The sequence below is a fragment of the Schistocerca serialis genome, chromosome 2 (genome assembly GCF_023864345.2).
Source record: "Schistocerca serialis cubense isolate TAMUIC-IGC-003099 chromosome 2, iqSchSeri2.2, whole genome shotgun sequence".
Classification (NCBI taxonomy): domain Eukaryota; kingdom Metazoa; phylum Arthropoda; class Insecta; order Orthoptera; family Acrididae; genus Schistocerca; species Schistocerca serialis.
In genome coordinates, this window is record NC_064639.1 from 862050973 (window position 1) to 862076796 (window position 25824).

Genomic DNA, 25824 nt, shown 5'->3' on the forward strand with positions numbered 1-25824 from the left:
GGTAGGCCACAAATTCATACTACTTTGGCAGACCTAAATATGTAATTTTGCTTTAGATTGGTATTTTATTTAGGTAATAGTTCAAAAGAGCTACTAATCGTTTCCCTGATGTGACACCTACAAATTATACCTTAAAACGCAGTTCTGAAAGCATTTTCAAGTTACGTTCATTTGAAAAAGGAAACTATTGAATCCGGCAAAATCACGTAAATCAAGATAGCTTTAAAATTGGGGTAATCACAGCTAAAATAGCTATACATGATTGCTTGACACTTTGTACAGTGAACGCTTTTTTAAAGAAACGGCGTTAAAATTGTTAAAATGAAACTGTATGATATGTCCAATGGTCGGCTGTAGCTGTATTTGTTCAGGTCGCTTATAAACTTACACAACCGGTTTCGCAACTTTTGAGTTGTATCTTCTGGTGCTAATATAAATGTTATGTCATAGGTTATAGAATGCCTATATGTCACGCTCGGCGTACCTAGGCAGAGAATACAGCACTCCTCAGCTGATAAAAAAACATTATCAATTGATAAAAAAGACCGTCGTCAATGTTGAAAGTCATGTCTGTGTTAAGTCGCGAGCTGTACGCTTTTCCGATTAAAATATGGTCTTGTCTGACTATTTCAACAACAAAATGCGCTCATTTGACAATTACATTAATTAAAGCGCAAAAAACATCAAAATATAAGTGTACGTCATAAAAACATAACTCGTCAAATCCCAGTCGCGCCCTTCTGTTTGCTCAATGTAGCTAATCAATCAGTGAAATAACAATCATCGGCCCGCCATACTAGCAGTAGTGTCTTTACAGTTAATAGGCTAGTACTAACCAGTCTGTGGAACTTTTAAATATTTAATTCTACGTAATTTCTCAGTTTTTCGGATTACACATTAGAAAACGCATATTCTTGAAGATTACCTTACCTAGACTACCTTCATTCTTCTACTTTTAGCCCAAAGACTATAATAGTCCACTGAGCGAAAAAATTTGCGTAGTAGCAAATTTTTGTTCAGTGGTAGGAAGGAGTGTTATGGACGACATACCAAAAATACTGATCGATGTAGTGGTGAGCATGGTGGTGAGGGAGGGGAAGAGGGCTGTAAATGTCACTTTTTAAAGTTTTTATTAAATATCTGGAAAAAAATTACACTACATTAAATTTCCTCCAAGGAGAGTCTTATTCATGTTTTCTCTGGACTAATAGTTTCCATTTTGCAGGAAATGGAAAAATTATTTAAAATAGTATTTCAATAATATACCTATTACTTGAAATGCCTATTAAAGAGCATCAATAAACAGTAGAATATCGAAAGTGTAGCGTATCCAATGTACAAAAAACGATCTCTTCCAATAATCCGTTGTTAAACTGGAAGCAAGGTATGCAGGTAAAACATTATTTAAACTAAACACTGAAGCAACAACTGAAAAATAGGAGAAAGGAAGTGTTGCATTTTTGGCCACATTTCTTGCTTACCGAATACTAGACTCCTGAAACAACTTTTTGACTACTTTCGGAACAGTAAGACAAAAAACAACTGGTCTGAGGACGTACAAATGGACGTAAATGAAATGAACATTAACAAACATCAAATTAACACAGAGAAGAGAAGATGTTGCCGAAGAACAAATAGATACGACTGAAATTCAAAACACCTCAAACGAAGAAGTACGTCATACATGCAGAAAAATGGTCACCAGATAACTTCGAATGAAGAGGTTTTGCGAAAGTAAGAAATTGTTGACTGCTAAGATCTAAATTTATTCATTGTAGACTCTGTTGTATAACGTTTGATTTTAGTGCTCCAATGCGGGCGTAAAATATGTCAGTAAATGAATAAATATAACACTGATGTTTTTTGTCAAATAATCTGTGTTAAGCAAAAATGTTACATGTGTGTAGCACATGTAAGTGCAGTAGAACCGTACTGAAGGATAAATTCTGCTGGGTCTGTAACAGGGTAGAAAGATACAGGTGGCGGTTAGAAGCATGCGGGGAGATAGGACACGGGACTGTGGTCTTGCATTTCCCTCCTTCATAGGTCTGCAAAGGTAAGAGCGAGCACGTATTTCCCCATTGCCTCTACCGCACCACGTAAAAAGGTACAAAAAGCTCGATCTTACTTTTGCAGACTTATGAAAGAGGGGAGTGCGTGACTGCAATCCGACCTTCTCTCACGTTCCTATCCTCTGTCCTCGATTCTCCGCCCTTTCATACCGACAGAACGCAATTTACCCCCTAATACGGTTCTACTGCATTTAGATGTACAAACATTTAATATTTGTTTTTAAGCCACATTATTTAACGATGTACGTGGTCTTTTCAAAAAATTCCACAACTTTGCCCACAGAATTTTTCTACGCTTACCTTTTACTTATTGTGCATGGTCTCCTTCGAAATACCCTCCTCCACAATTGATACACAGCTCCCAACGCCGTTTCCATATCCGGAAGTAGTCTTGGTGCGCCTCTTGCTGGACCGCGTGCAGTGCCGTCTGCTAATTATTTTTTTTAATCTCGTCTACCGGTGCAAATCTTCGTCCTATCAAAGGGGTTTTCAACTTTGGAAATAAAAAAAAAAGTCTGCAGGGGCCAGGCCTGGAAAGTACGGAGGATGAGGAAGCACAGTGACTTCGTTTCTTGTTCTAAAGTCACGCATCGACAGGGATGAATGTGCGGGTAGTTGATCGTGATGCAAGAGCCATGAATTGTTTCGCCACATTTCAGACCTTTTCCTTCTCACATTTTTCCGCAGGCGTTGCAACACGTCCCATAATACCATCGATTAACAATTTGTCCCATGGCACGAATTCATGATGAATTTGTCCTTTAAAGTGAGAGAAAACTATCAGCATGGCTTTGACATTTAACTTGACCTGACGAGGGTTTTTTGATCTTGTAAAACCTTTGCTGAGAAATTACGAAGATTGAACTTGGATCTTAACATCATAGCCGTAGACCCAGGTTCCATCACCAGTTATCAGTCTCTTAAGGAACATCTCGTTCTCACATGCGCGATACAAAAGCTCTTCAAAGATTGCGAGGCGAAGGTTTTTCTGGTCTTGACTCATGAGCCATGGGACGAACTTGACCGCAACACGATGCATTCCAAGATGCTGTGTCAGGATTTCATGACATGATCCGACTGAAATGTTACATTCTTCTGCAGTCTCTGGACAGTCAGTCTTTGATTGGTAAGGACAATTTCATTGACGGTCCTAACATGAGCGTTGTCGCTACACCTCCGGCCATTTTTAAACCGTGTGAACCATCTGTAACGCTGAGCACGGCTTAACCACTCATCACCGTAGGCTTCCTGCACGATTTGGTGTGTGTCTGTAACTCTGCCATCTCGAAATTCGCAAGCTGTGCGACACAATGTTGTAGTCAATACAGGACTGAGCGAAGTTAACAGACATACTGTAAAACAATGAAACTTTCCGGAGTTACATGTTGAACACAGGAGTGTGCAGGAATGCCAACCGCATTTCGCTCAAACGCACCATTGGCGCGAAATTATGAATGTTTCTAAATTTTTTGAACAGACCTCGTACATCAAATATATCCCATAAGCACTATTTTTAATTATCTGCGATTCTTCCACCCCCTACAACACGAAAAACATTAGTCCTACAGAAGAAATGAATAGAAACTTTTTTGTAGGATAAGTAATGTACCTCAATTTTGTACTGGGAAGAAATTTCACTAGATATCGCGGTTATATGCAAGAAAAACGTAGAAAAGCCATCTTTACACGTCATCTCACCTTCAAGTTCACAGCCCCCTGTCAGGACGTGTTGTTCATGACCCTCCCTCTACCACTGTACAAAAAATGGCCTCTACACAAATATTTTCCTTAATTTTCCTTCTTTCCCTTCTTTAATACACACAGTATTAATGATATGTTTACCCATACAATGTCATAACATTCCAACATTGGATACTTCGCATGTTTATTGGCTCTTTCTAGGAACTATCATGGAGCCAACAGCTCAAAAAATACCTTTTCAGGCATCAGTTGAGTCATTTGTTCAAAGTAAAGTAGCGGACTGGAATCAGTCTGATGTAATCAGCTCAGAAGTTAGGTATGACTCTATTACCGTTTCCCCATTTTATACTCATTCTGTGAAAACTTAAGTTTCTGCTTCCCAAACAAATAGTTAAAGCCGTTTTAACTGATTTGAAACATCTGAAGTGGACTGTCGCATAATATGCAGTTTATGGATGCTAAATACTGGGGAATCACGGAGCGATTTACATCTCCATCAAAAGTGTCAAAGTTTTTCTGCTACAATGTTTCTGCAGTGCTTTCATCTCCGTTCATTTGTATCAGAAATGTCAGCAGACTTTTGTTCCAAGTCTAAACGTTGAAACAGTTTCATCCACTGGTATTTTGAGATACTGGGCTGTATAAACATGTTGTACTTGAACAGAGTTGGAATTTTGTGACATTGTATGGCTAAAACAATCGTAAATACTTTCTATTAACTAGTCCAGTCAACGAGGGAAAATTGGGAAAATACTCGTGTAGTAGTAAATATTTGTACAGTGGTAGCGGCAGTGTCATGAACAACGAGCCAAGAGTCCTGACAGGTGGGCTGTGAGCGTGGGGGATAGGACGGCGTGTAAAGGTGGCTTTTCTACGTTTTACTCGGATATCTCTAAAACGGCGGCATCTGGCGAAAATTTTTCCAAATACGAAACTGAAGTACATCAAAATACCTACAAAAAAAGATTCTATTAATTTTTTTTCTAGGACTTATATTCCTCGTGTTGTAGAAGATAGAAAAGGAGCAGAAGATGAAATTATCTACCCGTCAACCAACTAGATGGACTTCATATTACAAAAATAACCAGCAACAAGGAAATAATAATCTTCAAATCCCTTTAGGTGCGAATAATTACTTTTTCTCGTGAGCACGCCAGTGAGATTAAGCAGATCAGCGGGAAAGAAGCTAAACTGGCCACTCTTTGCCTCGCCTCGCCCTTCTCTTCCACCCACGTGACAGCGCGCTCACGACCTGTTGTGCCGCCGCCTTTCCACCTCAGTGCTCGACAACAGCCGCCAAGCAGCGGCAGTGAGAGTAACTGACTGTGGTGCCACGTGGAACAATCGCGTCTCTTGCACTCGTATCGGAGTCCTTCGACGGTACTGTACGAATCGCCCGTGGTTGCTCTGTGCTTCTACAATCGACGTTCCGCGCTTCTGAACCGAAAACCGAAAATCCTGTACCGGAACGCAGTGGAAATAAATTATACGCAGACAAACAGTGATAAAAAGCCGAAAGGGGCAGATTTTCCGTAATAATTAATTGTTCAGGGCTTTTTTTCCTCCAACCACGATGGCGAACAGCGCTACGCATACCATTATAAAGTGAGTAATCTTCAGTTTCTTGTGATTTCTCTTACTGCATAGCAAAACTAACACCAACGCGCTGTTCGATTTCTACATAATGCTTTCCGTACATTATTTTAGACAACAGCTAAACGTGCAATAATTTCATAAACTTTTTTGTTTAATTCTATTTTTATATTGCTATAATAGAGGTGGATTCATAACTTACCAATGATCTTAACAGCTTAGATTTGGAAAATTTTATTTATAATTTTTTTTGTATAGATCACAGTGTTTCTTGGCTATACATCACAATGTTGTGAACTACATATGACAAAATGTGAACTAAGCAGGAAATTACAAGCAAAGTGATATTAAAAGTCGTCACAGGCTGTTTATAGTGACTGCTTGTCTCCACTTGACAGGTATGCAAAATCTACATTTGTCCGTATGTGTCAGAAGTGAAGTTCATTTATTCAGAAAATGAAAGATTACTTTTTCACGCAGGCCATACAGCCATCTGTTATGAGTTGGAAAAATTCTTAAGAGTTTGCAGGGTTATTCTGTGTGAAATTAAACCATAAAAACGTGAATTTTAACTTTAGTCATTTAGAGTTTTGTAGCTTTTTGTCACTTTATTCTGCCTATAAATAAATGGTAGAATCCTAAACTAAAAGACTTTAACAATCTCATTTTTGAGTGATTGCAATTTAAATTTTCGAAAACGGTCGGATTTTCGTTACATTTTCAAACCATAAAATAGCAAAATCTCAAAAAGTGCTTGATTTATAGAGTAGAAATTTGTATCGTTTTATTCAGTTTGTTATAAGTTTTAAATAATCTGATACGTCACCATACTCGTGCAAATGTTAAATGTTCCCAAACCGAATTTTTTCAATTACTTATAATTTCATAACTCAAAAGTTTCCGGTTGGGTAAATGAATATCAGTCTTACACTTTTTGTTTATGTGTGTGCCAAATTTCATGATGGAATTGCAATGGGAACATACTGAAATACATTTAGTTTTCCTGCAGTTCGCTTTGGCAGAAGTGAAACAACTGCACGTCGTTCACAAGCTGATTCATATTAACGAAGTTAAAAGGAATTCTTCGAGTACTAATTAAGCCCATTTTGGTTTATCACTTTTCACAATGTAGTAAACTATGAAACATAACAAATAACAGAAATAACAGTAACATTAAATAATATTTATCATAAGTAATATTAACATTAATAATAACCATATCAGCAGAGGAGATTGTGCCAGATTTTTCACATCTAACACATCAAAAACGAGATGGCCCTGTATAATATAAAACTGCGTTTTTAAAAACTTTGTTATTGTTTTTTAGATAGCTACGTCGTTTGGTAATTACTACTTAACTATTAAAATTTACGTTCATAGCTAATTTTTCTAAAAAAACTTGTATAAAGACTTTCTTCATGTTCGGCGACCAACAAAACTCTTGTATTACTTATGTAATCAATCATCGATACTTGGATTAATGCCACTTTATTTATATTTATTGAAATTATAGAAATGGCTCGATGAGGACAGAATCAGTCGACATGTGACGACATAAAATGATATTAATTAGCCTCCTAGACGCCAACATAATGGAATTTCTGTGGCAGAGATGGAGTCGAATTATCTGGCTTTCGTGAGATTCCTTTCTCCCAGGGGTGCTAGTCTATTCGCACGTAATCCGCGGCAGAACTCCGCCGGTAGTGTGCGGGAATCCTTGATGGGTACATCAGTGCCAGTGAAAGTCCGAGTCATGCTCGGAAGAATGTTCAGATGGCTTGCGACTGCTCAAGATAAGCGCTAAGTCCGGGTTCGGGTACCGGCTAGGAACAAATTTCCATTAGTCATCACGTGCTCAGTTCAGATAGTGCTCTGTTGCTTGTTATCACTGATTATTCAGTGCGACTAGCCTGAAATACAAAATTCGAGCCGGCCGTTGTGACCGAGCCGTTCTAGGCGCTTCAGTCAGGAACCGTCCGGCTGCTACGGTCGCAGGTTCGAATCCTGACTCCGGCATGGATGTGTGTGATGTCCTTAGGTTACTTAGGTTTAAGTAGTTCTAAGTTCTAGGGGACTGATGACCTCAGATGTTGAGTCTCATAGTGCTCAGAGCCACTTGAACCATTTTGAACAAAATGTGATCAATTGGATTGGTGCCTGCGCTTCGGACAACATTATTAGTCAGTGGGATCATTTCTGTCCCTGAACGGCGTGTGCAAGGTGTGATGAGGTGTGTCGTACCAGTATCGCGGTGATCGCGGTATCAAGGGGCTCAGTAAGTGAAGAGGTTCTGTACTCGGCAGGTCGGTGCGTAGAATAGCAATGGAAGGCCGCGGCGGTCTGACGTCAGCTGGGCGCCTCTGGCGCTGCAGAGGCCATCAATTACAGGTCAGGGTGACCCACACCGAGCTCGGGACCTTGGAGTACTCCAGAGTACCCGAAGAGGACTGCCTATAGAGTAGGCCTTCCTTCTCTACTTTCTTCTGCAGCACCGTCTTGCGACCCGGAACCACCAGTGATTGTGCTCCAGCATCTGACTGGTAGCTATGTTGAGACAGGGCCTGCATGCAGACATTCAGCCCACTGCTGTGGCAAACTGTAGCACGCCTGCTATGCCAGCAGTACCTTAGCACCCAGCAACAAGATTTCGTAGGTAGTTCACCTGCATGACTTTCAAAGACTTTTGATGTCTGATCTGTGGTTGTGGCCGCCACGATGTACTGCATGTTAACAAATTGCTCTTTTTATAAAATACTTTTCTTACCGTCGTCAGTTAGCATTTTGTATTCTCCCTATTTCGGAAATAGTGAATCTTCTTGCTGCCTAAATATCGAAACACATCCATAGTTAGTTTCTCACATCGTAATCTAATTATGTCAGCATCATCTGACTAAATTCGACTGCATTCCATTACTTTTGTTGACGTTCATCTTACGACCTCTTTCCAATACACTAACCGTTCGAGTTAACGTCTCTCCAGAGTCATCTGTTGCACCTGGGAGAATTATGGTGTCATGGGCAAGCCCGAAAATTATTGTTTTATCTTCCTTGATTTTTAATATAATTACAAGTTATTGTAATTGTCACTTCCAATACAGATGTGGTTAGCAGACTGATGAACCAGACCATTAAATGCGTAAATACTCAGGCCATGGTGTACTAGTTGGAGGCGACTTTAAACTAGTATAGCAAAGTACATACCACGAGACTTAATTTATTCAAAACAGTGGACGCTCCCCCCACCCTACGCCTCTCCGATACTGCACCAATTTTAATATCAGACTGATACCTAATAAATTAATTAATTAGGTATCCCCTCATCAACTCGTCCCTCCCCCACACTATTCCTGGTCGGGTTGGAGATTTTCTCTGCTCGTGGACTGGGTATTGTGTTGTTCTCATCATCATCACCAACACGCAAGTCGTCCACTGTGGCGTCATCTGAAATAAAACTTGCAACCCGGCGGCGGAACTTCCGCGGATGGGACCTCCCGGCCAACAATGTCACACTATTATTTCATTTTTTTACCTCGTATTAACGTCCACTTTTGATCAGATAGTGTAAATTTATTTGGTTGTATATACACTCCTGGAAGTTGAAATAAGAACACCGTGAATTCATTGTCCCAGGAAGGGGAAACTTTATTGACACATTCTTGGGGTCAGATACATCACATGATCACACTGACAGAACCACAGGCACATAGACACAGGCAACAGAGCATGCACAATGTCGGCACTAGTACAGTGTATATCCACCTTTCGCAGCAATGCAGGCTGCTATTCTCCCATGGAGACGATCGTAGAGATGCTGGATGTAGTCCTGTGGAACGGCTTGCCATGCCATTTCCACCTGGCGCCTCTGTTGGACCAGCGTTCGTGCTGGACGTGCAGACCGCGTGAGACGACGCTTCATCCAGTCCCAAACATGCTCAATTGGGGACAGATCCGGAGATCTTGCTGGCCAGGGTAGTTGACTTAAACCTTCTAGAGCACGTTGGGTGGCACGGGATACATGCGGACGTGTATTGTCCTGTTGGAACAGTAAGTTCCCTTGCCGGTCTAGGAATGGTAGAACGATGGGTTCGATGACAGTTTGGATGTACCGTGCACTATTCAGTGTCCCCTCGACGATCACCAGTGGTGTACGGCCAGTGTAGGAGATCGCTCCCCACACCATGATGCCGGGTGTTGGCCCTGTGTGCCTCGGTCGTATGCAGTCTTGATTGTGGCGCTCACCTGCACGGCGCCAAACACGCATACGACCATCATTGGCACCAAGGCAGAAGCGACTCTCATCGCTGAAGACGACACGTCTCCATTCGTCCCTCCATTCACGCCTGTCGCGACACCACTGGAGGCGGGCTGCACGATGTTGGGGCGTGAGCGGAAGACGGCCTAACGGTGTGCGGGACCGTAGCCCAGCTTCATGGAGACGGTTGCGAATGGTCCTCGCCGATACCCCGGGAGCAACAGTGTCCCTAATTTGCTGGGAAGTGGCGGTGCGTTCCCCTACGGCACTGCGTAGGATCCTACGGTCTTGGCGTGCATCCGTGCGTCGCTACGGTCCGGTCCCAGGTCGACGGACACGTGCACCTTCCGCCGACCACTGGCGACAACATCGATGTACTGTGGAGACCTCACGCCCCACGTGTTGAGCAATTCGGCGGTACGTCCACCCGGCCTCCCGCATGCCCACTATACGCCCTCGCTCAAAGTCCGTCAACTGCACATACGGTTCACGTCCACGCTGTCGCGGCATGCTACCAGTGTTAAAGACTGCGATGGAGCTCCGTATGCCACGGCAAACTGGCTGACACTGACGGCGGCGGTGCACAAATGCTGCGCAGCTAGCGCCATTCGACGGCCAACACCGCGGTTCCTGGTGTGTCCGCTGTGCCGTGCGTGTGATCATTGCTTGTACAGCCCTCTCGCAGTGTCCGGAGCAAGTATGGTGGGTCTGACACACCGGTGTCAATGTGTTCTTTTTTCCATTTCCAGGAGTGTAAGAAGAGTAAAAGGACACATTACAGGCTAATATCCTTAACATCAGTTAGCTGCAGAATTCATGAGCCGGCAGGAGTGGCCTTGCGGTTCTAGGCGCTACAGTCTGGAGCCGAGCGACCACTCCGGTCGCAGGTTCGAATCCTGCCTCGGGCATGGATGTGTGTGATGTCCTTAGGTTAGTTAGGTTTAATTAGTTCTAAGGTATAGGCAACTGATGACCTCAGAATTTAAGTCGCATAGTGCTCAGAGCCATTTGAACCATTTTTTAGAATTCATGAGCACAAAATTTCGTTCAGAGGGTAAAGCTTCGCCCACAAAACAGCAATTACTTAGAAAGCACCGCTCGTGCGAAACTAAGGTTGCCCTTTTCCTGTACGACGTTCTTTGGACCCAGGACGACGGTTGAAGTTCGACAGGCAGATGCCGTACTCCTAGATTTCTTGAGAGCGTTTCACACGGTACCCCACTGCAAATTGTTAACGAAGTTGCGAGCATACGGAACAGTTTTCCTAGATATGTGAGTGGCTCGAAGACTTCTTCAGTCACAGCATCCAGAACGTTGTTCTGGAGGGCGAGTGCTCATTTGGCAGAAGGCTTTTGTACTGAGGGTACCAGGGAAATGTGATACTGTAACGAGTAGCCTAAATTTCATCCAAAAGTTTAATAAAAAATTTTCAATTTAACTTTGATTATCAAAAATCGGTACATAAAAATATCGATGCCTACAAGCTATGTTAAAGGTCTTCGAAAATCTGTAAATAGCGAATAAAGTAGTAGATAGTATTTATAGAAAATAGAAGTAACAGCAGAAATGTTTTTGTAAACGCGTCGACTGTAGTATTCGTAGATAATTCGAAACCAGAAATCCGAATCGATTACGTGTCAAAGAAATCTGGGGATCGCCTTTGGGTTTTCAACACACTGTTTTTGTACGACATTGGATCTAGTGGCGCGAGTGACAGAACGCAATGAAGCGAAAATAAGGCAGTAAGAGGCGGAATGGCAAATTCTGTGAGTGCAAAAACGGTGCTTATGCGAGTCAAAGTTGGAGTGGCAGCGTCATTTGCATCCTAAAGCCGTCTCCAGAAATTGCGGGTTTTAAACAGCAAGAATATCCAATATTTATCTGAGGTGGAAATTGGAGCGATTGCAACTTCAAAGAAAATGGCTACTGCAAGTAGCGTGGTGGTAGGAAATTAATTCCTTCTAGCGGGAAATGTGAAGAGCCCACCCAGTTATCATTCTCCAATCGTCATCTGTCATCTGCAGCACGACTAACACTGCAATAATCGAGGAAAGCTTGTTTAGTTGATACACGTAGTCAAAAGTGTAATGGACATTACAGTCGCAAGCGTCACGTTTAATTAATGAGTGTAATATTTAAAGTGTTTGTGAAAGTCATTCTCCTGAAGTCACAAACTGCGTCCTGAGTTCCTTGTCAATTTCTTGAAATAATTTTGAGTCAATCTGAATGGTCAAATGATCACATAAAATAATTTCAGAATCACGAAAATGAAAGACTGTTGCAAGAGTACATACTTGTAAAGCGCAGCTTTGTGTTTTTTCGTATGGATATAAAATTATCTGGTCGCATTGCTGGTTCTCTTAAAGCTTCATAATCTGGAGATCTTTTCACTTAATTTTCAGTCATACAAGTTTCATTAACACATAACTGTTGATATTAAAGATGATATCCATTGAGCTAGATGAGAATTTCACCACTTGCTTCCATATTGATCTTCCGTATTGATTCAAAACAGGAAACTGGAAATTAATAGTAATAACGTTAATTCATTTCAGTAACAATTCAATAGCTTCTGAAAGAATCAAGTTAAATTGAACTTCAGAACTGGCGACCAAAAATTTCATAGTCTTCGTATCTTTTTCAGAGGGATCGTCATACGATAAGGTTACACCAACCTACTGTGGTGCTGATAAAACTACAAGGTAGGCGGGTAGGCAGTGCAGTTCGTTGAGTGTAAAATTTCTTTACTGTGTACCGGAACTACTGCAAATCGAGCCCCGTTATTCACAGAGCACTCGGGAGTGAAATGCAACAGGAATTTGTTGCGTTAAATTAACAATATTCTGTTAGGTTACGCACGGTCAGTTCAAGAACAAAATATTATAAAAATCATCAAAAGTAGTAACAGGGATATCGTGTGTATTTAATTCCAATGCTTAACTGCCAGTATTCGAGGTGGCCGTCGTAAAAGTGACTGGGATAGTAGCACGTTTTCTGTAGCTCTGAGAGCGTCCAAGTTTTCCCTTTCTAGGTACGCAAAACATTATTGTGTACCATAAAACTAACACAGCTAGTGCAACAGCTGATAACTTTTAGTTCCGTAGTTCAAAAGGCTCGTTTTCACACGATTCGGACACTTGGAAATTAGCAGAAATAGCTGTCACACGTTGAATCGGCGGGGTTCGGTTAGAATAGAAGCGCAATTCTTCTCTGTATCCTTAACCGTTTCCGTCACGAATTATTTTTTTCCTGAAAAAAAAAATCATGGCTTCGCTGTCCAGTTCTTCGAATTAAATTATGATGTTTCAGATACATAAAATATTCCGAATTGTCCTCCCCCCCCCCCCCCCCCCCCAAGGGGGGATACAACGCTTCCCCAAATGAGGACATTGTGTTCAAGTGGGTGCAGTACAAGTCAAAAAGTCACAGTATTTTATTTGATTTATTTCAGCAAAATACATAAATTACACAAACCTTACTTAATGATTTTATATATAAGCCATGGTTTTACATTTGTGAAGAATGATAATCAAAGAAACAATTTTTTTTCCTACTCATACATAAGTGAATGCTAAATTTTACACAATAAAATTTGGTTTTCCCTTTGCAACCCGGTTTCTTGCATCTGTCAAATGATTTTTTGTCATTTACCACTGGAAGATGCCCAGCGTTGTCCAAACGAACTTCATCTTCAGGTCGAACTTCCACAATGGCTCGTTTTGAAGTACGAGGGCTATCCAGAAAGTAAGTTACGATCGGTCGCGAAATGGAAACGACTATGAAAATCCGATAAAGCTTTGCAAAGATGTGTTGGGCAGTGTCTCTAGTATGACTCTAGGTATAATTATGTCGCTCTTTTCGTTCCTGAGCTCTTAGTGAGCGCGTAAAGATGTTATAGAAAATAGTGTCTCCCGCCAAGTACGAGGACCTGGTGAGAATTTCCCCCTGAAGCTACGCAACCAACATTACATAACTGTCATGCGGTTTCTTCTTCAAGACAATTCTCAGGCTCATTCTGCAGGGGCAATGAAGATGTTCCCGCATCGTTTCAATTGGAAATGTTTGGTTACCCACAATACAGCCCGTAATTGTCTCCCACTGAGTTTCATCTGTGCTCAAACGAACCGCTGGCTATGAAGACAACATTTTGGCACAGACAACGAGCTTTAGGCCAGCATAGAGAATTGGCGGAAATCACTGGCGGCTGCCTTCTATGATGAGGGTATTGGAAAGTTGGTACAACGCTACGACGAATGTCTGAGTCAGAACGGCGACTACGTAGAGAAGTAGCTGAAAGGTATGGTTAACTGTTACAAATGAAACATTTCTGATTTTCACTGTGATTTTCATTTTGCGATCAATCGTAACTTACTTTCTGGACAGCCCTCGTACTAGGACTCTCACTAGTGGGATGCCCCCTTTTCCTGGCACCTGCCTTATCTATTTTATTTTTGTCAGTACACTGGACACACTTGTCCTAAAGTGAAGCAAATCAAGGGTCTTATTTTTAGGAAGGCCTCATTGTGGTGCGTTTTTCTTATATTCAATCCATCTTTCAGGTTGCAAAACTGGCTAAAACCGTCAAAAACGGCGGTCGAAAATCGTGTTCGGTTTCAAAAGCAGCTAACTGCATGTTGCCTTCGGATGCAAAGCCCTCTAAATGCCCAATATGCGTGGCTGTCGCCCTGCCATGTCCGGATACAAACAACGTCAACAGACATCAGACTTACCAATCTGACCAGTCAGAGCTACCTTTCAGTCCATTACGATTAGAATGGATTTTTTCTTATTCAGCTTTACTTTCACTGCGCTATAACAAATTCATACGCAACAACGTTGTTATTGCCAATGCATTGTCGTTAGGATGGGACGAGTGTTTCGTGATTATCTCAGAGTCACTTATCATGCAGTTAGCGGGCTTTGCGTCTACCCTGCTCAGCTTACAATATATCGTATGATACAAAACGTCTAAAATACCTCCATCATTGTCCTCTTGTTCAAAATTATGCCAGGATCATCAGATAGATCGTCAATTTCAGATGAATTAAGGTGCTGTATAACTTCTTCTTCTGTAAGTGGCCTTCGCCTCTCTTGGACGCGGGGTATTGTGAAATCACCGTCAGATGACCAAAACAACTGTTGACTAATGTCTTATATTTCTAAGCTATTACAACCTTTCAATCACAATGTCCTCATGTGGAGACATGTAGAAAATTGTAAATACAAAACGTGCTGTCTTTCTTTGAAGTTTTTCGATGTACTCCGTCAGTCCTATCTGGTAAGGATCCCACATCGGGAAGCAGTATTCTAAAATCGGACGGACAAGCGTAATGTAGACATTCTCCTTAGTAGGTCTGTCGTGCAGTCATCAATGGTACACGAGTGGGCCTTGGGCTCCGAAAGCCCTTATCGATGACGTTTCGTTGAATGGTTTGCACGCTAACGCTTGTTGATGGCCCAGCATTGAAAACTGCAGCAATTTGCGTAAGGGTTGCACTTCTGTCATGTTGAACGATTCTCTTTAGTTGTCGTTGGTCCCGTTCTTGCATGATCTTTTTGCAACCGATCTGATGTCGGAGATTTGATGTTTTACCGGATTCGTGATATTCATGGCACACTCGTGAAATGGTCGTACGGGATAATCCCCACTTCATCGCTACCTCGGAGATGCTGTCTCCCATCGATCATGCTCCGACTATAACACCACGTTCAAACTTATTTAAATGTTGACGACTGTGCCAGACATGTTGTCTTATATAGGCATTGCCATCCACAGTGCCGTATTGTGCCTGTGTACATATCTCTGTTTTTGAACATTCATGGCTATACCAGTATCTTTGGGGCTTCAGTGTATGTTCATATTCTTCCACATTTAGCGTTTCTGTAAGCGCTGTAAGGGCATTGCACGCTAAGGACGAAACGCGCCCTTCACTGTGGCACTGTATTCGATGGTAGGTAACATTCTCCAGGGATTCACCAAACCCAAACCCTTCTCTCGGAATGCCACAGTGTACAGCGTGATTCACCATTCTAAATCCCTCTTTCCAGTCATTCACCTTCCAGTGGTGTCACTCTATACACACCTCAAGTGGATGGCGTCTGAGAAGCTATCCGGCCATTGTACCCCTTTTTTTTTTTTTTTTACTCCCTATGCTCACTGATTGTGCTAGCTCGATTGTTGTTAGCATTTCGAACTCAAAAGTGACTCCTTCTGTTGATCTAATGCGACTTTTACAACTATCTTCTGCAATGTTCGCCGGTTCCTGTCCGTCAGTACATCTAGATGTACATCATACTCCACAAGCCACGTAATGGTGTGTGGCGGATGATAATTTCGGTAACACTATCTGATCCCTCCAACCCTGTTCCACTCCCGAATAGTGCGTGGGAAAAATGATTGTCAGTAAGCCTCTGTATTGGCTCTAATTTCTCGAATTGTTTCGTCATGGTCAATATGTGAGATGTATGTGGGCGGAAGTAAAATGTTCTCCGACTCCTCCTGAAAAGTACTGTACCGAAATTTCAATTGTAAATCTCGGCGTGATGCAGAAAGCCTCTCTTGTTACGTCCGCCAGTGCAGTTTGTTTAGCATCTCCATAACGCTGTCTCGCTAGCTAAACGATCCCGTGACGCAACGCGCCGGTCTTTGTTGGGTCTTCTCTATCTCGTCTACCTGATACGGAACCCATGTAGATGAACAGTACTCTGGAAACGGGCGAACAAGCGCCTTATAAGCCACTTCTTTCGTGGATGAGTTACACTTCCTTAAGATTCTTCCCCTGAATCTTAGTCTGGTGTCTGCTTTCCCCACTGTCTCTTCTATGTGGTCATTCCACTTAAGGTCGCTCTGGATAGTTGCTCCTAGATATTTTACGCAGACGCTGTCTCCAGCTGTTTGTCATCAGTAGTGTAGATGTGTAGTAGTGGATTTCTTTTCCTATGTACATTTCCTATGCTACATTTATTTACGTTCAGGGTCAATTGCCAGAGCCTGCACAATTCATCATTTCACTGCTGGAAGTTCTGCACATTCTTACTATCTTCTGGAGGTGCTAGTCTGGTATAGACAACTGCGAATAACCTTAATGTTATAGTCTTAGGTGGAGATTTCAATTTACCAGATATAGACTGGGACACTCAGATGTTTAGGACGGGTGGTAGGGACAGAGCATCGAGTGACATTATACTGAGTGCACTATCCGAAAATTACCTCGAGCAATTAAACAGAGAACCGACTCGTGGAGATAACATCTTGGACCTACTGATAACAAACAGACCCGAACTTTTCGACTCTTTAAGTGCAGAACAGGGAATCAGTGATCATAAGGCCGTTGCAGCATCCCTGAATATGGAAGTTAATAGGAATATAAAAAAAGGGAGGAATGTTTATCTGTTTAGCAAGAGTAATAGAAGGCAGATTTCAGACTACCTAACAGATCAAAACGAAAATTTCTGTTCCGACACTGATAATGTTGAGTGTTTATGGAAAAAGTTCAAGGCAATCGTAAAATGCGTTTTAGACAGCTACGTGCCGAGTAAAACTGTGAGGGACGGGAAAAACCCACCGTGGTACAACAACAAAGTTAGGAAACTACTGCGAAAGCAAAGAGAGCTTCATTCCAAGTTTAAACGCAGCCAAAACCTCTCAGACAAACAGAAGCTAAACGATGTCAAAGTTAGCGTAAGGAGGGCTATGCGTGAAGCGTTCAGTGAATTCGAAAGTAAAATTCTATGTACCGACTTGACAGAAAATCCTAGGAAGTTCTGGTCTTACGTTAAATCAGTAAGTGGCTCGAAACAGCATATCCAGACACTCCGGGATGATGATGGCATTGAAACAGAGGATGACACGCGTAAAGCTGAAATACTAAACACCTTTTTCCAAAGCTGTTTCACAGAGGAAGACCGCACTGCAATTCCTTCTCTAAATCCTCGCACAAACGAAAAAATGGCTGACATCGAAATAAGTGTCCAAGGAATAGAAAAGCAACTGGAACCACTCAACAGAGGAAAGTCCACTGGACCTGACGGGATACCAATTCGATTCTACACAGAGTACGCGAAAGAACTTGCCCCCCTTCTAACAGCCGTGTACCGCAAGTCTCTAGAGGAACGGAGGGTTCCAAATGATTGGAAAAGAGCACAGGTAGTCCCAGTCTTCAAGAAGGGTCGTCGAGCAGATGCGCAAAACTATAGACCTATATCTCTGACGTCGATCTGTTGTAGAATTTTAGAACATGTTTTTTGCTCGAGTATCATGTCGTTTCTGGAAACCCAGAATCTAGTATGTAGGAATCAACATGGATTCCGGAAAGAGCGATCGTGTGAGACCCAACACGCTTTATTTGTTCATGAGACCCAGAAAATATTAGATACAGGCTCCTAGGTAGATGCTATTTTTCTTGACTTCCGGAAGGCGTTTGATACAGTTCCGCACTGTCGCCTGATAAACAAAGGAAGAGCCTACGGAATATCAGACCAGCTGTGTGGCTGGATTGAAGAGTTTTTAGCAAACAGAACACAGCATGTTGTTATCAATGGAGAGACGTCTACAGACGTTAAAGTAACCTCTGGCGTGCCACAGGGTAGTGTTATGGGACCATTGCTTTTCACAATATATATAAATGACCTAGTAGATAGTGTCGGAAGTTCCATGCGGCTTTTCGCGGATGATGCTGTAGTATACAGAGAAGTTGCAGCATTAGAAAATTGTAGCGAAATGCAGGAAGATCTGCGGCGGATAGGTACTTGGTGCAGGGAGTGGCAACTGTCCCTTAACATAGACAAACGTAATGTATTGCGAATACATAGAAAGAAGGATCCTCTATTGTATGATTATATGATAGCGGAACAAACACTGGTAGCAGTTACTTCTGTAAAATATCTGGGAGTATGCGTGCGGAAGGATTTGAAGTGGAATGATCATATAAAATTAATTGTTGGTAAGGCGGGTACCAGGTTGAGATTCATTGGGAGAGTGCTTAGAAAATGTAGTCCATCAACAAAGGAGGTGGCTTACAAAACTCTCGTTCGACCTATACTTGAGTATTGCTCATCAGTGTGGGATCCGTACCAGATCGGTCTGACGGAGGAGATAGAGAAGATCCAAAGAAGAGCGGCGCGTTTCGTCACAGGGTTATTTGGTAACCGTGATAGCGTTACGGAGATGTTTAATAAACTCAAGTGGCAGACTCTGCAAGAGAGGCGCTCTGCATCGCGGTGTAGATTGCTCGCCAGGTTTCGAGAGGGTGCGTTTCTGGATGAGGTATCGAATATATTGCTTCCCCCTACTTATACCTCCCGAGGAGATCACGAATGTAAAATTAGAGAGATTAGAGCGCGCACGGAGGCTTTCAGACAGTCGTTCTTCCCGCGAACCATACGCGACTGGAACAGGAAAGGGAGGTAATGTCAGTGGCACGTAAAATGCACTCCGCCACACACCTTTGGGTGGCTTGCGGAGTATAAATGTAGATGTAGATGTAGAAAGAGCATCCGGCGCTTTGTACTAGATCATTTATATTTATTATTAACAGCATTGTTACCGGAGTACATTAGGTCTGCCTGATCTTTCCTTAGTTGTGATTGTTGCTTCGCGTTTCCACTTCATAATCACAGCATCAACAGTGGACGTGGGCGGTTTCCGAAAGGTTGATATGTTCCTGACTGATTTGTCAGTTCCCGTTCGAAGGCCCTGAACTCTGCTGACTGACCCAGGTCAGTTGCTGATACTTCTCTGCTGACAGCTTCCTCTGTCTTCTCTGTCGCCCTTTTTTATGCACTTTCAGTCGTCTAAGTGTCGTAGTCTTAGTGCGAAGCTCATCGTCTACCAAAGCCCTTGTTTACAATCGGCTTTTCTGGAAGTGGTGGCCACGCGGGGTAGCCGCGTGGTCTCAAGCGTCTTGTCACGGTTCACGCGGCTCCCCCCGTCGGAGGTTTGATTCCTCCCTCGGGCATGGTTTTCTATGTTTTCCTTAGCGTAAGTTAGTTTAAGTTGGATTAATTAGTGTTTAAACGAAGGGGCCGATGACCTCGGCAGTTTGGTCCCATAGAAGCTTACCACATATTCCCAAAAAAATTGGACGTAGTCAGTTGTATTGGCGATAGTGGGCTGTTCTTTGCATTTCTATCAGACGTGCTATGTCCTCGTGGTCGTAAAATGAGATTTTAGAAGACGTGAGGTCACTGGTGTGGACGTCGTTTGAAGCTTGGGCGCAGCTTAGGCGAGAGCCCTGTGTCGTCCGCGTTGAGCTTGATCCCCCAGTGACGCAGGTCAGCCGATGGATTTCCGCGCCTACAGCAAAGTGTTTGTGCCAGGACTGTAAAAGTGAGAAGGGTAGGCTGACTGGATGCGGACTGGACTCTCCTGCCGAATTTGAGGGATGTGGACAGCGGCAGAGGTGAAGATACAACAACTCTTCATTAGTTCTTTACGAATTCGTACAGTTTGGACACTCATCTGATTGCTCTTCACTCCCTGGCACGGTCTGCAGTTTCTTCGTAATATTGTGTAGCTGCAGGCGTCGACATGTGGCGGGCGCCATGCACGCGCTGCCTTGGAGTCTCCGGCATGCGAGGCGACCTGAGACTGCAGGATGCGGCCGCTCTGCGGTCACGTGTGGCTACCACGTGTTCTCTAACGCGGAAGGTCGCGTCGTTCCAATGGCACAGCGATGGCGGTGCCCGGAGTCCGACTGATGGTGTGAAGCACGGGCGAGCGGATGGCGCGGTGTTGCCTGCCGAGGCAGGGCAGAAAGGCATAGCTCCCTCCTTCGCGGGCCGGTGCCAGCAGATTTCACAGCGAGGATACCCGACTGACACACGGCAGGCGCTGCGTGTGGCCCTGCTCTTCCAGAACGTGTCGTTCTCGGCTGGGCCAGCGTTTACATGCCGGTCCCAGGCGCTGAAATCGAGGAAGGGCTGCCGCTGTGCGCCACTGCAAAGCATATGGAACAGGGGAATGGCCGGGGTGCGGCGAATTCGTCGACGGCGCAGAAGTCAGTCAAGTCGGAGTGGCTTATCAGAGACTGGCCCTGGAACGGAGTCACTGAAGTCTTGCTGCTGCTGGCGGGTGCTGATCGAGCATGGGCGACAGCCGGCTGCGGCCGATGTCCGTGGCTTGTGGCCTGATCTCAGTGCTCGTGGCCTGACGCCACAGGAGCTGGTCGCGGAGTTCAGTGACCAACGCCTGGTGACTGGCGGACGCCTCGTAGCAGTTCTGGGATCCGGCGCCCACTCCAAGTTCTCCTATACTTTTGTTATGTCACAGGGCACAGCTTTTGTCACTGGCTAACTTTGCACAGTAGTCGCAGAGTCATCCTGCCATCTCCGCGTAGCGGTGTCGCAACGGTTCCCCATCTGTCGGTTGACGAAGCATTTGTTTCGGATATCTCCACGGGAGGTGAAGCGCTGCCTGCAGTCCCAGGTTTTAGATCCTCCGTGGGGGTCAGATGTGGGTGTCGGCGGCGTTGCCCCATACAACCAAGAACAGTCACATGAGATGTTTGTACAGGGTGATCTCCCCATGTGATGCCAGCACTGAGGAAAGACGGAGCACTGGGCAGTTGTTCCTCAGCCGCCAAAGCACCTTTCTCTCAAATTCTGAGATCGCCACCTGAATCGTTCGTCGGTGGAAACTCCAAGATAGCAGACGATGGGACAGGCGCTGCCCCCCCTCCCCCCCTCCCCCCCTCCCCCCCCCCCCCCCCCCCCCCGTGATGAGACGTACTGCAGGTGCTGTTTGCCTCCTGGTGACAACAGTGGTCTGCATCTTAGCTGCAGGGAATGCAGGCCGCCATGTTGCAGCCTAAGCAGCAAGTTCGTCAGTTGCTCTTTGGAGGCAGTTCGGTACCAGTTCCGTCCACGTACAAAGATAGCTACCAGTTTGGGGATTGCACCTGTCCGAAGTGTACAGCATGTAAGGCGGTTGTCCCAACACAGAGACCTGTACGCTCCTACACGTATGGGACGACGTGTAGTGATGTCAGTTCTTGCCATGATACTGAAAGCTGACAACGCAATAGTCACACCTCCTCTTACACTGGTTAATTCCGCATTACGTAGTGGTGATCAGATAGTCTATAGAGTCGCAGGCTGAGCGATGTGCTTTTACACCTGGGCAGACGATAGGAAAAGGAGTGGCTGGAGCATTCAGTACTTCTCCCAGTTAATTCATTAATGGCCCCTCGCTCGATACTCTTGGCCCTGCTCTCAAAAGGCCACGAACCTGTTGTATTAGAGTTCCGACACTTAATGGTGGACGTGCCTCCTTCTTACCGGAGGCGATCTTCTCATAAACAAACACCATTCAAATACGATTTTTAATTCAAAACTCTCAGCACCATCTTTTCTTTTGTACAGAATGCAGATGGCAGTACTTCTACCTACTTTACGCGGTACTGCTGAAATGTAAATGATTTACATATAGAACTGTGTAGAACACTTTACGCCAATTTGACGTTCCATTGGTGCCAAACACATGGCTTTGCAATTTTAACGACCAACCATGTAATTAGGAAGAGACGTAAACGTTGCAACAAGTTTGAAATTGCAGGAAAACCTGACGAGATGAGCTGAGAGTGTAATGAGCAAGAAAATGAATTTCAAAAAGAAATAAGAGGGTCACAAGCAATATTTGTCTGCCGGCCACAGCTGCAGTTAGCTCCTGAAGGTGGTTCGTCAGGATACCACAAAAAATAAGTTACTGCTCTGCCGGGTTTTATTAATTTTCTTACGTATGGAAGCTATTAGTTATTAATGATGCTCCCTGAATTGCAAGATGCAGTCCAAAATTAAATATTGAGAGCTTTTACTGTGGATGGTTTTGCCAATTTTCTTAAATGTGCAATCATTTTCTCAAAAACGAACATTAATGTCTAAAAGCAGCAAAGGAGTGGGATGTACGTTATTTTTCGACGAGAAGACGAGGATAATTACGAATGATCGTGATCTCAAGTCGCCTTGGCAGGTGGTTTCGAAGGTCAGCGAGTAGGCGGTCTTCTAGAGATCCCACACTGTGAAGCTTTACGGCTGGAATACAACCTTCAACTCTGCTATTTTCCTCACGGGGATTCTGCTCATTTGGTATTCTACTCGCGCGATCTCCAGCAGTTCTGTTCATCGAGTACGGGGAGAATTACAGTGTTACCTGCCGATTTTGCGACGTTTTGTGCCATATTCAGTTTCACTCCAGCGTTCCAGGAGGCAGTGTCACTGGAAGCGGCTGCACAGACGTGAACATCGGAGGTCGAAGATAGCTGTTCCACGCACCTGGCCAAAGATCCTCGTCAATGCACATGTGCCCCCTGTCACGTGGTAGTGCTACGTGTGCACAGCGGGTGCTCACCGCTGAGCAAGTTGTCATCGTCTGACAACCGGAACAACACTGGCAGCCCTAGGAATGAGAAAGCCAGACGTAGGTTTGGTGTTTGTTTTCAGTTATTTTTCTACGCAATTAACGAAATAATCGTTATATTTTTGTAATCCATGCATTAGTAAATTATCAAGAGACAAGAATGATTGTGAAATGTAAAAAACAGTCGAACCTCACTGATTCAATGACGAGGTACAACTTATTTGTGAAAAAATACTTGCGAATACGTATATAATTGCCGTTTATTCTGCTGATAACAAGATAATATTTATACACATATTTCGTGCATCAGAAGCATATATTACTGTTGTGGTCTGTTCTCATTATGATCGGCACTTTCCTTGACAGACAATAATTTTCTATGAAGTCATAAGATTCGCGTTTTCTTAAATTTCACTTGACTTCGTAATATATGAACAATTTCGTAAATGTTATGAGTTCCGTTTCAAAAGCGAAATTGTTGAAGGTACTAGCGGTTTGTGGCTCAGATGTAGCAACAATTGGGGATTTGATTTCTTTTGTACAGGGGTTGTTTTTACTGTTTTGACTTTTTTTACACATCTGTGTGGTTTTCCCCTTCAGCTACACTTGTGGTGGCTTATTTGGTATGTCCCACGCCCGGGTTCCCGGGTTCGATTCCCGGCGGGGTCAGGGATTTTCTCCGCCTCGTGATGGCTGGGTGTTGTGTGATGTCCTTAGGTTAGTTACGTTTAAGCAGTTCTAAGTTCTAGGGGACTGATGACCATAGATGTTAAGTCCCATAGTGCTCAGAACCATTTGAACCATTTTTTTTTATTTGGAATGTTAAGTAATGTAGGTACTACATTGCATGCCAGTTTCCTACGTTCCACAGACACTAATTTGACTGGAATTATAGTGAAGAATACTTCATGTTGTTGAGTAGCTATAAAAGTCTCAGATGTACGTAGCTGTATTACTCTCTTTCTCTCTGAAGTAAAACCAAGTTTCTAAGCGCTACAGTCTGTAACCGCGCGACCGCTACGGTCGCAGGTTCGAATCCTGCCTCAGGCATGGATGTGTGTGATGTCCTTAGGCTAGTTAGGTTTAAGTAGTTCTAAGTTCTAGGGGACTGATGAACTCAGCAGTTACATCCCATAGTGCCCAGAGCCATTTAAAACCAATTGAATCTGCCTGGAAGATACACACACACACACACACACACACACACACACATTCACATACGTATACGCTGCGGGTGGCAGCTGTCAGCTGAGGAATCTTCGCTCGGCAGATTTAATGACGCTTCTTCTTTTTCTTTAAATATCTACAATACCAGATACATGAAAACATAAAACCCATTAACATATTAGCAGAAAATTAACCATTTAGTGTTGGACTCTACTTGAGACCGTGCTACAACTCGTTTTCGTTACTGTGATCCTTCTATTTTGGTTCTACACGTTGGTAGTCCTTTCACAGAAGCAAATCTTTTCGATTTATCAACTGGAAGCCTGTTTCAGCAAATCCACGGTCCAATTGAGAATAAAGGACTGCATTTCATTAATATGACACAAAAGTCTGTTTTATTGTTTCGTATTAACGTAGTAAAACCCAGGTAACAGATGCAGGATAGAAAAGGATCAAACATCAACACGTGGAAGAGAGACCCGTCAGATAGTTCGTCGTTTTCACCAAATTAACATTTGTTTAAGAAAAAACATACTGATCAATTAAATTCCAGATTAATAACAACACCCAAGGTCTTAAGGTATTACCGCGGGAGCGCTTTGCCGTATAGTCTGTCACATATACCAAAAGTGTGCCTGTTTCGCAATCAAGTGTGAACACAAATCGCACGTGAGATAGTACCCTCAAACCAGAACAGAATATACGCTAACAAATGATGAGACTCGATTTAGCTAGATAAATACAACTCTTTACCTCAGGTAAAACAAAAACCATATATATATATATATATATATATATATATATATATATATATACAGGGCTATTACAAATGATTGAAGCGATTTCACAGCTCTACAATAACTTTATTATTTGAGATATTTTCACAATGCCTTGCATACACATACAAAAACTCAAAAAGTTTTTTTAGGCATTCACAAATGTTCGATATGTGCCCCTTTAGAGATTCGGCAGACATCAAGCCGATAATCAAGTTCCTCCCACACTCGGCGCAGCATGTTCCCATCAATGAGTTCGAAAGCATCGTTGATGCGAGCTCGCAGTTCTGGCACGTATCTCGGTAGAAGAGGTTTAAATACTGAATCTTTCACATAACCCCACAGAAAGAAATCGCATGGGGTTAAGTTGGGAGAGCGTGGAGGCCATGACATGAATTGCTGATCATGATCTCCACCACGACCGATCCATCGGTTTTCCAATCTCCTGTTTAAGAAATGCCGAACATCATGATGGAAGTGTGGTGGAGCACCATCCTGTTGAAAGATGAAGTCGGTGCTGTCGGTCTCCAGTTGTGGCATGAGCCAATTTTTCGGCATGTCCAGATACACGTGTCCTGTAACGTTTTTTTCGCAGAAGAAAAAGGGTCCGTAAACTTTAAACCGTGAGATTGCGCAAAATACGTTTACTTTTGGTGAATTGCGAATTTGCTGCACGAATGCGTGAGGATTCTCTACCGCCTAGATTCGCACATTGTGTCTGGTCACTTCACCATTAAGAAAAAATGTTGCTTCATCACTGAAAACAAGTTTCGCACTGAACGCATCCTCTTCCACGAGCTGTTGCAACCGCGCCGAAAATTCAAAGCGTTTGACTTAGTCATCGGGTGTCAGGGCTTGTAGCAATTGTAAACGGTATGGCTTCTGCTTTAGCCTTTTCCGTAAGATTTT

At 43.4% G+C, this 25824-nt stretch overlaps 1 protein-coding gene across 1 annotated transcript in view; it reads left to right on the top strand.

Moving 5' to 3' along the window:
* Positions 1-5060: 5060 nt before the first annotated feature.
* The window catches only part of LOC126458165 (neprilysin-2-like), a 206197-nt gene continuing 185433 nt past the window's right edge, over positions 5061-25824 (top strand). Inside the window, exon 1 of the mRNA XM_050095033.1 lies at positions 5061-5378. Coding sequence (XP_049950990.1) covers positions 5347-5378 — 32 coding nt within the window. The 5' untranslated portion in view covers positions 5061-5346. The remainder of the gene's footprint in view (positions 5379-25824) is intronic.